Source organism: Monodelphis domestica, chromosome 2 (genome assembly GCF_027887165.1).
Source record: "Monodelphis domestica isolate mMonDom1 chromosome 2, mMonDom1.pri, whole genome shotgun sequence".
In the NCBI taxonomy this organism is placed as follows: Eukaryota; Metazoa; Chordata; class Mammalia; order Didelphimorphia; family Didelphidae; genus Monodelphis; species Monodelphis domestica.
The window spans coordinates 496,788,310-496,802,283 of NC_077228.1; the positions used below are offsets into that span (position 1 = coordinate 496,788,310).

At 45.9% G+C, this 13,974-nt stretch overlaps 2 protein-coding genes across 29 annotated transcripts in view; one reads left to right on the forward strand and one right to left on the reverse strand.

The window, feature by feature from the left end:
• Positions 1-1,040: 1,040 nt before the first annotated feature.
• On the forward strand, positions 1,041-5,531 carry PSMB4 (proteasome 20S subunit beta 4). The gene is made up of 7 exons (XM_007485421.3): positions 1,041-1,239; positions 3,180-3,386; positions 3,719-3,865; positions 4,042-4,123; positions 4,355-4,471; positions 4,709-4,797; positions 5,351-5,531. The coding sequence occupies exons 1-7, from the start codon at positions 1,100-1,102 to the stop codon at positions 5,361-5,363; spliced, it is 795 nt and encodes a 264-aa protein (XP_007485483.3). The 5' UTR covers positions 1,041-1,099; the 3' UTR covers positions 5,364-5,531.
• A 1,754-nt stretch (positions 5,532-7,285) lies between these two features.
• POGZ (pogo transposable element derived with ZNF domain) overlaps positions 7,286-13,974 on the reverse strand; it is a 59,865-nt gene continuing 53,176 nt past the window's right edge. For 10 of the 28 annotated variants that reach the window (XM_056819398.1, XM_016429170.2, XM_056819385.1 and 7 more), the window contains 8 exons: positions 13,590-13,736; positions 12,189-12,323; positions 11,875-12,047; positions 11,556-11,696; positions 11,201-11,260; positions 10,896-11,008; positions 10,561-10,585; positions 7,286-10,443 (listed from right to left, as the gene is read on the reverse strand). In XM_056819398.1, the coding sequence (XP_056675376.1) occupies positions 8,790-10,443; positions 10,561-10,585; positions 10,896-11,008; positions 11,201-11,260; positions 11,556-11,696; positions 11,875-12,047; positions 12,189-12,323; positions 13,590-13,736 (2,448 nt within the window). In that variant the 3' untranslated portion in view covers positions 7,286-8,789. Of the gene's footprint in view, positions 10,444-10,560; positions 10,586-10,895; positions 11,009-11,200; positions 11,261-11,555; positions 11,700-11,874; positions 12,048-12,188; positions 12,324-13,589; positions 13,737-13,974 lie in introns of all 28 variants that reach the window. The other 18 variants (XM_056819397.1, XM_056819384.1, XM_056819387.1 and 15 more) reach the window with 3 other exon arrangements.

The window sequence follows — 13,974 nt, forward strand, 5'->3', positions numbered from 1 at the left end:
AAAGCAGTAATTCCTGCTGGATTAGTAAACTTCTGAAGTTCCTTAAGAGCTCTAGTTGTCCAGCTAAATAAGTCCATCCAGAAGGGACTGGTTTGGGGCTCTAGTGGGGGTCCTGGGAGGTAAGTCTCCAGCTTTCCCTTTCCTTGATAAACAACTGGGGACCACTGGTAGGGGCTTCTGAGTCCTCTTGAGCCTGTTTTATTTAGCTTTCTTCAGTTGGGGGGAAGCTAGGCAGCGGAATATTGTGACTAGAATTCTGGACTTGGTGCTCAAGAAGACCCAAGTTCATATCCTTAGATATTTCAGTGTCAGTTTCCTCATCTGTAAAATGGAGCTAATAACAATGCCTACCTCACAGGGTCATTGTGGTTATTGTGAGAATCAAATGATTTTATATTACCTATCAAGTGCCTTGCAAACATTAAAGCATTATGGGGATAGTTAGGTGGCTCAAGTAGGTTGAGAGCTAGGCCTAGGAAGGGAAAGTTCTGGGTTCAAATTTGACCTCAAACACTTATCTGTGTGACTCTGGGGTGAGTCTCCCCCCCCCCCCCCCCAATTGCCTAGTCCATTTGCTCTTCTGCCCTAGAACCAACACACACAATACTGATTTTAAGAAGGAAGGTAAGGGTTTTTAGGGGAAAAAAATTAAAGCCTTATGTAGATATTAGCTGTTTAGAACAGTCTATTGTTCTTAAAGATATTTGGCCGGCTCCAAATACGTTTCCCGTTAAATAAAAACAAATGTGGTTCTGCCTAAGAAGGCATATTGTATGAATGCCTACATTATGGCTATCTATCCTGTAGAGATACATATCATGCCTAGAATGTCTTCCATCCATTATGTGCACTTCTGGGGGGAAATGAATGCAGCACCGTTGGACCAGGGCTCGGGTTACCAAGTTTCGCTCTGTTCAGCGCTGGACACAGCGGGGCGCCCTGCCCCCCGCCACAGTCAATATGGCGACGTCGTCACTACCACAGCGTTTGACCTCATCAACAGGTCGGCCCCAAGGGGAGGGCAGAAAAACGACTGGCTACGTCACTTCCACTTCCCCTGGCGCAGGCGCTTTCATTTCTCTTCGCCAGGGTGACTAAGATGGAACCGTTGTTAGAAGTGCAGTCGGGCTTTTGGGCCGGGGGCCCCTCACCGGGCCAGTTCTACCGCATCCCGCCCATCTCGGGAGCCGTTCTGGGGCCAGACAGCATTGCCTGCGCAGGCCCGATTACTCGGACGCAGTGAGTAACCACACCACTCCCTTCCCGGACTGGGGCGTTGCGGCCTCCCGGAGGAGTCGAAGGGGAGCCTGGGGCAGGGGGGACCGGGACGTGGGCAGTGGCTGGAGCAGGGGCCGGGGGCTCCCGGCGTGGAGAGCTGGATGGGGCAGAGGTTTGGGGGGCTGTTACCAGAAGGAGCGGTGAACCGGAAGTGAAGGTTTTCTGGGGGCGTTTCCGGCGCCGGCCTTGATTCCACCTGCGGCTGAATCCTCACTCCCTGCCCTTACGTTGCTCCCAGGGGCTTCTCTGTTGACCCTTTTCCCTACACCTCTCATTCTTTCTGCTCTCTTCCCGCAGCTTACAAGCATTCCTCAGTCTTTCTCAGCTTTCCCCCTCCCGACCCTCGCCCTTCCCTTGGTCTTATTGCCACTCCTGAAACCGCCAGCTGTCATGTTCCAAATGCCCAGAAAGTGTCTCTCCTTGCCTCCGTCTATGAGACTTTTTGCTTAGGAACATTTTCATTTCTTCTTCCCTGCTTTTGATCGTTCTGCCTTTGTTCCATGTTATTGACTCATCAATCCTTTCCCCAAGCCTAGACCCCTTTTTACTTTCTGCCAAAGAATCGATATTAAGTTTCGCTTCCAAAGCAAAAGAACGGTAAAGATTAGGCAGCTGGGCTTAAGTGACTTGCCCAGGGTCACAGAGCTAGGAAGTGTCTGAGACCAAATCTGAACTTGAGACCTCCCATCTTTAGGTGTGACTCTCTACCCTACCCACTGAGCCACCTAATTGCACCTCTCTTTTCTTTCTTGAACTCATTCTCTTCCATGGTTTCAGTTATAACCAAAATGTTGATGACTCTCTATATTTCTATCTATAAACTCTAGCAGAAGCACCGAATCAGCACTTCCATTAAATAATTAGGCCAATGAGCCACCAGCTTATCAATCTAAAATTGAATTTGCCATCATTTTCCCTAAATTTGCCCTTCACTCTGTAGTCCCACCATCTGAAGCTGCAGCCATCTTTGCCAGTTCTCTCTTCTTTGTTACCCAGGGGACTATCTGCCACCTCATTCCCAGGAACACTGCCCTTAACCTAATTCAGGTACTCACTGCCTCCTTACCATTGCCATTATCTTCTAACTGACCTGCCTGCCTCCAGCCTTCCCTGTTTCCATTTATCCTTCACACTGCTGCCCAAACATTATTTCTGATACACTGTTGTGATCCATGATTCCCTTACTCAGAACCATCAATGGCTCATTGCCTCCTAAAAGGCCTTTAAGGAAAGGTCTTCACAGCATTGTTGTTCTAGCTAGATGGCCCTAATTTTCATTCTCTATTCTCCATCTGTCCTTTCTAATTCTCATGCCTTTGCCCCTTGTTTGGAAAAGACTTCCTGATTTCTTTCCCTCCCCTCACATTCCTCTTTCCATCTTCTTATTTGTCTCGAGGCCCAGTCCAGATACTACTTTCTTCATGAAGTATTCTCTGAATTTAAGTGAAACGAATCTTTGCTTCAAGTTCCTCATAGTATTTTGCCTACTTCTGTTTGCCTCTACCACTTTTTACCTTTTATCCTCCTTATTTTCCTACCTGCCATATTCCCCTTTCATTAGATTGTAAACTGCAATTGTTGAATTGGGAATTAGAGTGTTTGTTCACAAGTGGTTCACAAGTTTTCTTGCTGTAAGTTGGAGTGGAAAGAGTGCTGGACTTGGAGTCAGGAAGATCTGGGTTAAAATGCCATCTCATGTGCACTAGATGTATGATGTTAAATAAGCACTTCATTTATTCTCTGAGCCTCAGTTTCTTCATCTGTAATATGAGGATACTATTACCTTCAGGTCCCGTGTCATGGGATTGTTTTTTAAGCTCAAGTGAGATATTGTATGTCAAGTGCATTGAATACTTTAGAGTACTGTATAAATGTGACTTTTCACCATCTCTTCTTTTCAGGAACCCAATGGTGACAGGGACGTCGGTCCTAGGTGTAAAATTTGATGGTGGTGTAGTGATTGCGGCGGATATGCTGGGTTCCTATGGTTCCTTGGCTCGTTTCCGAAACATCTCTCGAATCATGCGTGTCAACAACAATACCATGCTTGGTGCCTCTGGGGATTATGCTGATTTCCAGTATGTGAAGCAAGTCATTGACCAGATGGTGTAAGTCAACATGAATCCACTTCCTCACATCATTTGGCTAGACATGGTGCCACTTCAGTGAAGAGGTGACCCCTCATTTTCTAATAGGAGTACCTTGAGGAGTACTCAGGTGGGGAGAAAAAAAAATCATCATTCCCTTCCACCCAGAGCAAATAGATTGTGGAGCTGTGGTTGTAGCAAGAGAGGGAGGGAGGACCTCAGAGGTGGCAGATGTAGCCCAAGCTGGACTGTTTTCTTCCTGCAGAGCTTAAGAGACTGGCACCTTAGTTGGGGGATGGGGAGAGTTCCCTGGCTGTTGCCTCACTATCTTTCCCTCCTGATCAATTCTGAAGGATTGACGAAGAGCTGCTAGGTGATGGGCACAGCTACAGCCCCAAAGCCATCCACTCTTGGTTGACCAGAGCCATGTACAGCCGCCGCTCAAAGATGAATCCCCTCTGGAACACCATGGTCATTGGTGGCTATGCTGATGGAGAAAGGTTGGTTTGGAGACATCTGTTGCTTTGACAGATAGCTCCTCCTCTGCTCTTAGGCCATATTCAGTTTCTTGGTTCTAGCATACTCGAACCAAAGTTCCAAAATTAATGGTGTGGTGGGATCTGGGGAGGTGGGAGGCAGCAGGGGTTTACTGATGAGTTTGGCTCTCTCTTTCTAGCTTCCTTGGCTATGTGGACATGCTTGGTGTAGCCTATGAAGCCCCAACACTGGCCACTGGTTACGGTGCCTATTTGGCCCAGGTAAGTAGGCAGAAATCGGGGAAGGCAAAGAGAGTATTTTGCTTGAAAGATCCCTGACCTTTATCCCTCAGCTCTGACAGAAATGGGAGGGTTTTTCCAAAGACAAGATTCATGGCAGTAAGATGTGAGGAACTGACCAGAACATTTTCCTTAATGTGGGTGGTATTCAAGGTAGTCAGAATGTGCTGCCTTCTCCCTCCATTCCATAACCCTGTGGTTCTTCCCCATTAGCCCTTGATGCGAGAGGTTTTGGAGAAGAAGCCAGTTCTAAGCCAGGCAGAGGCCCGGGAGCTGGTGGAGCGTTGCATGCGTGTGCTGTACTACCGAGATGCTCGATCTTATAACAGGGTGAGAGGCACGATCAGGTCAAAGTGGAGTGCTGGGGATGTCATTGAAAATCTGTGGGCATAAGTCTCAGTTAACCTGCCTAAGGCAAGTTCTTGAGGATTTAAAGTGCTTTTTGCCTTATTTTTCATCTTGCCCTTCTTAAAATTTGAGGGAAAGAAAAGCCCTTGGCCTGATTTCTAACACCAGGCCAGGCTTGTTGGAGCCTTGAGGCCTCATGAGTTATATACTTTTCTTTAGTTTGAAATTGCCACAGTGACTGAGAAAGGAGTTGAAGTGGAGGGACCTCTATCTGCAGAGACCAATTGGGATATTGCCCATCTGATCAGGTGACTTGGAATTCATGGTTTCTATTTGGGTGGGTGGGTAAAAGGTATTGGGGATTATAGATGTGGATAGTAAGTGGTGGATCTCTTGGATGAGACTTCTTTCCTGGATTTTGAGTTGTCCTCAGCTAGAATTTGGGCAATGGTGAGAGTACTGGCCTTGGAGCCAGGAAAACCTGAAAGCGAATCTTCCCTTTGCCTCCTTTTCTAGCCATGATCATGGTCATTTAGCTTCTAAACTTTAAGAAAATAAGTGATATTTTGGGGCAGTCAGATGGCTCAGTGGATAAAGAGCCTGGACTGAAGATTGGAGTTCAGGAGTTCAAATGTGACCTCAGACACTCCTAGCTATGTGACTGGGCAAGTCACTTAACCCCATTGCTTAGACCGTACCACATTCTTCTGCCTTGGAACCAATACTTAGTGATCCTAAGACAGAAGGGTAAGGATTTAAAAATAAATAACTGTTTCTCAAGTACTTGTGAACCCTACAGTTGTATGTGAGCCATAATCTTGTCTCTGCTGCCTTTTGAATAAGTGTTCTTTTCTTTTGTAGCGGTTTTGAGTGATGCGGTTTTAGCTCCAGCCTCATCTGTTATGATCTACTTACTCCTGGCCCTGCTATTAAGGCCATGTTGGCCGTCCTGGGACTGGGATTTGACTTTTTCCTTATATAAAAGATTTTGGTGGAAAATAAATAATTCCAGACCTCCTGTCTTTGTGACTGTGAGATAAAATGTGTGTGTGTGTATGTATCTTTTGGAGAACTTTGATGTTGCCTCAGTTCTTTGCACCCAGGCAGTGTGATGGTCTCCATTCCCTCCTCAAAAGGTCTTTAGTTAGAATTTGTTCTATGAAGACATGGCAGCTACACTGTTGATTTCTTTTGGACCTGTATTTGGGCTGAGACTAGAGAAAGCTTAAGTATAGGTGGCCCGAAGAAACCATCCCCAAAGACAGACACTCAAATGTAATCTTAATCCTGGTTTCAGCAAACCTGCATCTTATGTGGCAAGAATGTCCTTTGATGCTTTTCAAGCCTTTTGAACACACAGTAAGTCAGTGGCAAATGTTGAGAATTTAAAATACACAGTACTCGCTTTCCATAAACTCAAATTCCGCAAAATAAGAATTCTGAAAGAAATCTTCCTTCCAAAAGAAAATCTGTTTAACTTCACTGTACAGTAAATACTGTTTCTCCCTACTCCCAACTCTTAGTCACTACTCCTTAGTCTCCACCCTGGGCCTGTGGCATGTCTGGCCCCAGGCCCCACGTGTCCTGGAACCATGTGCTGTACCCCCCACCCCCTTCTAGCTTCCCTCTCTTCTCCCAGCTCCTGAGGTCTTCAGAGTTGTCCATTTTCATAAAGCTTCCAAAATCACAAAACTGAGCATGGCATTTGTATAGGAATCCAGTTATTTTAAAGTTCTAAAATAACCTTTAAATTATCTGAGAAAAGATTCAGTTTCTTGGTTCTAGCATACTTGAACCAAAGTTCCAAAATTAATGGTGTGGGGGGATCTGGGTCCCATTCATCTAGGTTAAAGATGTTTGATCTTTCACTCATGAGCCATGTGTGCTTAAGAAGTACCGCCAGTCGTGTAATGTCCCTGAACAACTTTCAGGGATCCAGGAGAAAAAAAACACTATTCATAAGCAAAGGATAAACTATGGGAGTGGAAACACCGAGAAAAAGCAACTGCCTGAATACAGAGGTTGAGGGGACATGACAGAGGATAGACTTTAAATGAACACTCTAATGCAAATACTATCAACAAAGCAATGGGTTCAAATCAAGAAAACATCTAATGCCCAGTGGACTTACGCGTCGGCTATGGGGGGTGGGGGGGAGGAAAAGAAAATGATCTATGTCTTTAACGAATAATGCTTGGAAATGATCAAATAAAATATATTAAAAAAAAAAAAAAGTACCGCCAGTCCCAAAGCAATGGGTATATTTCAAAGCTACCTGAATACTTGTTCCATTCTTGGCTAATCTTGGAGAACAAAAACTATTTCTCCTTTCCATATGATCACCCCCCTCTTCAGGGACATGCCCAGTTACTACAAAGCAATTCAGTCACTTACATGTGAATTTTTAGCTTGCATAATCTTGAGTGTGTATTGCAGTACCCTAAAAGACAGTAAATATCCAATCCGGGGAAGTTTCCTGGCATGTGGAAGGGTATGGAAACAGCACATGTGAGACAGTCAACCTGGTTAGAATATAGGCCTCTGCTACCCCACCTCCACCCAGCTTTGGGATCTTTTTCCATCAGTTGGTGCTGCAAGATGGACAGAGCCCATGCATTTTCTCTTTAAGGCCCAACAAACTTATTTCTGGAGGTGCACCTTTCACTGGATAAGAGATGATATACCTCTGAATTCTGATTTCACAGGCGGTGGGGCACGAGGCGCCTACACAGTGTTCAGGCTCAGCACTCTCAAGGTCCTTAAGGATACCCAGAATAAAAACGAGTTGTTTATAAATCCATTTTCCCTGGTTTTATTAAATGTTCCACTTATGTACATTTTAAAGACAAATCATTTACAGGTCTGTGCACACTGCCTCTCGGCTCCCTGGAGGGAAAGTTGCTAAAAACCTCAAGATGGACAAACAGAATGGTGTAGCCGTGGGCGAGGTGGGCTGGTGGGTTTTTCCTTTCTTTACTGTTATGTCAAAATGCATTAATTTCAGTTTATATCATAAGTACATACAATAAAAAACCCCCTCAAACATGCAAATTGTAGAAAAATTGTGTTTTTTTCCTTTTTTTTTCTTCCTTGAAGCTGGCAGTGAAAAATAAAAAGATACAATGTCTGTGCACACCCCAGTCTATCTTGTCTCCGGGTTGGGTTCTTCTCTCTAGCTCTAGGGGAAGTGTGACAAAGCCACACAAAACGCAGGGTATTGGCTACATTTTTTTCCCGTTTAAAAAAATTTTTTTCTTAAAGGTTAACAATGGCCTTTATTGCCAGCCTCCTGGCTATGGTGCATATAATCTCCTGAGCAGGCTTCAGCTGTTCCTTCCCACTCCAGGACCCTCTAATCAAAAGGGAACTGGCAGGATCCAGATCAACAGGGGCTTGGGGGGTTGGTATCCCCATGTCCCACTGTGTGCCTTAGCCTTTAGTTACTTTTTATTTACTCCAGGCCCCCACATCTCTAGACATGAGATAAATCTGTCTTCAGGAGAGAGGGAAGGAGCAGAGGGGCAAGAATGGGGAATGGGAGTCAAGTATTCACAAACAAAAGAGAGAGCTTATTTACTTTGTGAAAATTACTTTTAAAAATCCAAAAAACATTCTGGATAATTAGAGATGGTTTCACGCATTTTTAAAGCCACAATTTTATCTAGGGTCACTGCAGAAACCAATATCTCTGGGGAAGGAAGGAGAAAAACGGTATATGGGAGAGACTGAGTGGTGATTTTTTTTTCTCATCTTTTTTTCCTTTTATGTATAAAAAGTGTTAAGACCACAATGGGAAAAAAAAAATTTATATATATATGCGTGTATATATATATATACCATATTGTCAGCTACATAATTTTGTCTTTCTTGTCTTCAGAAATGGTCTCACGTTGACAATGGTTAGATAGTATCATGCCCAAAGACATCAGCCGCACAATTAAAAAAAAAAACCCAAAAAACAGAACTATGATACAGTTGAGGTAAGAGGGGAAACAAACAAAAAAATCATTCACCCATGACGAACTTTTTTTTCTTTTTCTTAAGTTTCGTTGGAAAAATACCAAACACAGTGATTTAAATTTTTTTCTTTTTAAAAAGTCATGAAAACCTGTTTTCTGCAGAAGTTGAATGGCCTCTGGCCAGCTCCTCAGCTCAGACACGATCTGTTAGTTTCCTTTACTTCAGAGGGAAGTATGACCCAACACCAGGGGGTGGTGTAAAATTTAAAAACCAAAATTCCTGTCCCCTTGTACCTTACTCCCTTTGCCTACTACTCCTTTCCTCCCCAGGACTTTACTCCTCAGATTTCCATCAAATCCAGGTCAGCCTCTTCAAAGCCATAGAAAGACTCTGTCTCACTTTCCCCCTCGAAGAGCTGGTGAAGGCTCTCGGGCTCAGTTACCTCTTCAGGGGATGGTCTGGACTGGGGGGTGGAGGCCGAAGGCTCCTCCTCAGTCTGCTCCCCATTCAGCTTCAGATGCTCCTCCAGAGAAGCAATCAGCTCCTCCTGCATGTCAGCGTTCCGTGTTGGCGAGTTTGCAGTGCCATCGGGGCCAGGCAGGACACTGGCCACCAAAAAGGACTGCTGGACCAACTCTGGGCAGTCCCCGATGACCTCCAGCACCTCAGCCAGCCAACAGAGCACCAGCTGAAGAAGGATGTCTGAATCACATGTGCCATCTGCCATTTCTCGGGCCTGCTCTTTCCATTTCTTGTGGATGAAGTTCTTCACTGTCCTTTTGATGCACACGTCCAAAGGCTGGATCTTGGAGCTACACCCTGCGGGCACCACAGCAGGAAGGGTGCTGTAGGAGCTGAGCATGGACAACACCTCCTCAGACAGGTGGGTGCGATGGCAGTCCATTACCAGCATCCCCTTGCTGCGCTGGCACGCCGTGTGTTTCTGCCACACCCGTGAGGACCACAGCTCCATGATCTCGTCGTCGCTGTAGCCGCTCTCTTTGGCCTCCAGCAGGATAGACTCTGGCACGTTGGTAGGTTGCTCCATCTGACCCCTATAGAAGACCAGAGTGGGAAGGACGGTGCCATCTGCCAAGATGGACAAGACAACGTCACACCATGGCTCCCCTGTGCCCACTGTCTGCAGGGCATTCTCCTTCCGATCATCACTGCTCAGCACCTCAGCATCCAGAAACAAGGAGATCTCATCGACTGCCACGATCATAGAAAGAGGCAGGTCCTGCGTATGAATCTGCCGCTGCACAAATTCAATGAAGAGACCAGCATTTTCTGCCACTTCCTTGGGTAGGGTATGAGCTACTGCCCGACGGGCATGAGGGGTCAGGTGGTGCCGAAGCATGAACCTCACTGCCCACTCATAGGAGATCTTGAAACCGCCCTCCAGTGAACGCCCAATTTTGGTGGCCTTCTGGAAAAGTGTTTCCTCATTGACAGGAAGCTGCTGTTCCCGCTGGGTCAGGACCCATTCGGCCAACTTCTCCTCAGCTTCTAGGCTCAGATACTTGCCCTCCAGGTTCTCTCCTTGAGAGGCCTGGAAGCGCCTCAGCCAACGGCGAATGCGTCGTTGGGGGTTGCGGAAATGCTCAGCCGCCTGCTCAGTATTGCAGCATAAGGCAAAGAGTACCACTCGCAGCTTCTTTACGGACAGCTGCTCCTTCTTGCCAGCTCCACCAAGGCCCCCAGCTGTTGCTGGCTCAGGTTCTGACATAGCGAGGGCTCCTTCATCCTGCTCATCAAGACTGAGGCCCTCGGACCCCTCTGTGTGCAGAGGAGGTGCTGCTGGAGTCTGGGGGCAGCCAGGGGCTGATGGAGCAGTTAGAGCTGCAGATGGTGCTGAGAGCAGCTGGACCTGGGATATGGGTGTTTCCCCAGACCCAGGAGAGGCTCCCACAGATTTCACAGTGGCAACTTTGTTGTGGGGGAAAGCAGAAGGGTAGGTGTTCTTCATGCCCCGGTCATGGGCCTGGCCATGCCTGGAAGAAAAAAGAACAAAAGAGAAAGTCCTTTTTTGAATACCAGAAGAAATAGGGGGGAAAAGGCCCAAAATACTCATCACTGAAACAAAGATGCCCAGGAAGGGACTTGGTTACCTGGAGTGGGAAATCCAAGTCAGTCCTGCAGAATGAGAAGGCAAAGAAGATGGTTAGTTCACTTCAGAACAAGAACTCTTCTCTACACTGAAGATCAGTAACAATTGTCGCTTTAACCCTAAACCATAAACACACACCTGCCCACATGCTTGGCCCAATGGTAAACCATTGATAATACAAAGACAATATTCTCTGATTTAATGCAGCAAACCCCAGGAAGAAACTGAGGAGGGAACAATTGATGCCAGCTGGAAATACTGCTGCTTTATCAGTCCGGAGGATCATACATCATCTGATCTTTTTCTCAACTCCCTCCTGTTTCCTCTCCAACTCACCTCGTGGCAGGACATTGCTGGACTGATGCGATGGATTGAAGACTAGATGTTTAGCCATGGCGTCTCCCACAGAAGTAACAAAGACGCAAGAAGTACAGGCCAGTTTGATTCCACTGAGACAAAATAAAAGGTAGCATTAGCAAAAATAGTAGAGATGTTGGAGTATAATATAATATAATATAAATGGGAGTAATAAGCTCCTTTTTTCTTATTCTCTCTCCCACTATACCTAACACCCCACGCCAAGAAAATATGAAGGGAAAATGTCTTGGTAATAACATTATAAACATCATGCTTGCTCTTACCTGACAGAAGAGTTCTTAAACAAAGCCAAGTACTTGGGGCTCTTCCGTGGAACATGATTGCTGAGACACAAAAGGAAACGGATATTAACCCATCAAAGTAGAGATAATGGCTGCCACTCTCAGTGACCTCAAGAGTGGAAATACCACTTCTACCCCCTACTACTGGCTCCACTCACCTCCCCTAATCCCTTTTTTCTTCCAGGTTAGAAAATATGAGATATAAAGACTAAGGGACAAGTTTAGAAGGAAGCCCAAATGCTTAGTGGAGTAAGGGGCAGTATATGGAATGAATTCTAGAGAGCTTAGAATGCTAAAGGGGGAGGAATGAGAAACAATGTCTGATCACATGGCCTACTTGATCATGTGGTTGGCATAAGCTCTGGAGCAGCAGGTGCTATAGCGACACAGTGAGCAGTGAACATAGGTAGGGAAGTGATTGGGGAAATCTGGGATCTCAAAGCTGCACTCCAGGCATGTCTGCCGGCCCATAACACTCCTGCTAAGAGAAAGGAAGAATCTTGTTAGTGTCGGATGAACAGAAATCTGGCAACAGGGGTTCCCCTATGACAGGATTCTTAAGATCCCACAGAAAGGCTACCAAACCACCTCGGTTGCTGGCAACCATTCTACCCAACCAGCCCCTACTGGCCCAGCACTTAGTGGAAGGCGCTGACATTTTCTTGACGGCTTTCTTCGGGATGCTTCGCTGGAGAGGGGGATAAAGGAAGATGGGTACAGGGTCTGCTGGGGTAGTCAGGGGGGCTGCCTCTTGCAAGGCATTAGGTGGCGCGTCATTTGAGGACATAGGCAGCGTTCGTGGCTGTCCTCGAGATGCCCGAATGGTCACCTGAAAATGAGCAAAAAGAAAGTGCATTTAGGTTTATGGGCTGAATCTTGGTCAACAAGTCTGAGGAAGAAGGATGAAATGTTAAATGCTGACAATCTCCTTCCCCACCTGTTCTGTAACTCCCAGTGACAAGCCCCTTACCTTGGTGCCTGGCTTCAGGCCTTCCAGTTGCTTGGGCTTGCGGAAGGTTTTGTGATGCTGAAGTTTGTGCTCTATTTTGTCCTTGGCAAACAGAAACTGCAGCCGGCATTTATTACAGTGATAGACACTCTTCTTCTGAGGAATGAGAGACATTTAAAAAAAAACAAACCAAACCAAACCAAACCAAAATCAAAACAAACCCTTAAGGGCCCAAGCTAAGAGTCATTCCCTGGATAGAGAGAGGGTAGGTCAAAAGCCAACCTACATTTCACACCCATTTACTTTGGTTGGGAGTTTTGTTTAAGAGAGGAAAAAGGAAAGGCCCCCGAGAACAGCAAAAGAGGCAGGGAATCACAATTTCCTCTTCCAGAGACTTCCAGAGACTGAGTGCCCAAACTGCAACCCTCACACGCATATGAGCCAACTCCTTTCCCCAGACAGGGGAGGGAGGAAGGGCTCCCACTGGGCTGCTGGGCAGAGGGGTAGGTGATGTGAGAAATGTCCTCAAGTGCCTATGGAGATGGGGAGGGGAGCAGACCCCTCTGGCACATGTGCCATAGGTTCACCAACACGAAACTAGACTGACTCAAAGGCTTGTCATCATCTTAGTCCTTTTTGACATCTCAATTTCTCTACCTTAATAACCTGGACAAAGTATATAGGATCACCTGAAAGCTCCCTCTGAGTAGGGACTTTTCCTTCATTGTATTTGTATTCCCAGTTTGACTAGCAAAGTCCCTGGCACCTAGAAGGTTCTTAGTACATGCTTGTTGATTGATTGATCTTATTTGATTCTGACAAAGAGAGGGCTCCTACTGTTGAAGTGCATCTGAGAAAGGGAAGGAAAGGAGAAAGGGAAAGGGAAAGGGATAAGCATTTATATAGCGCCTACTGTGTGCCAGGCACAGTGCTAAGCTTTATATATATCACATTTGATCCTCACAACTCTTCCAGGTGGTGTTATTTATAATCCTCATTTTACAGTTGAGGAAACTGTCAAATGACTTGCCCATGGTCAAAAAGTTTTTAAGTGTCATGGGCTGGATTTGAAGTTAGGGCTTCCTGATTCCATGCCCAGCACTTTGTGCACTATGGTTCTGTTAGCTGCCTCATAGTATCAAAGGTGGCAGCATTGCTTGCAATTTCAGACTGAACTATGAAGCTTTAAGTCTTGTTTGACATGCCCTAGTTTGGAAAATTCGAGTTGGGTCAGCAATAATTTCTGGGGTCCCTTGTTTTGCCTTTTCTGTAAGGCCAAAAGACCCAGCTGAGTCCAATCAGGATCCTGAGTATAGGGGTGGTGTATCTTTGAAACGACCAAGACTAAAACAAATGTGTCTGCCTAGTCAAGCTTTGGTTTTAGCGTTGGCAAGTTACAAGGAAGAAGCAATTGAAAGTTACCTGGTGCCTCATGAAATGCTGCTGGAACGCATTGCCGTTTTTGAAGACCTTCAGACAATAGGGGCAGAGCAGATGCCTGGTGTCCTCATGGATCATTCGAAAATGACCATCCACCTCTGAGTATAGCGAAGAGCGGTACTGACACACCTGATCACAGGAGGATGGGATAGAAGGTCAGGGGTTAAATGGCCAGGAAAGGTGGCTAAGCCCAGTCCCCAGATAGATAAAACATAACAATGCTGGGAAAAGAAGCAGCTCTCCCAAAGAGATAGAGACCCCAGTTATTGTTTTATCTGTAGACAAGTAGACTAAGTTTAAAAAAAAAAACTCTATGAGGGTGTCTTAGGATGACAGAAACACAGAAGAAGCAGGGTCAGTGAGGAAA

Excerpts from the sequence above, each read along its gene's own strand:
- PSMB4 (XM_007485421.3), top strand. The coding sequence starts at position 1,100 with ATGGAACCGTTGTTAGAAGTGCAGTCGGGCTTTTGGGCCGGGGGCCCC. Across the intron at positions 1,240-3,179 it reads GGCCCGATTACTCGGACGCA|GAACCCAATGGTGACAGGGA; the intron begins GTGAGTAACCAC and ends TCTTCTTTTCAG. Across the intron at positions 4,124-4,354 it reads ACGGTGCCTATTTGGCCCAG|CCCTTGATGCGAGAGGTTTT; the intron begins GTAAGTAGGCAG and ends CTTCCCCATTAG.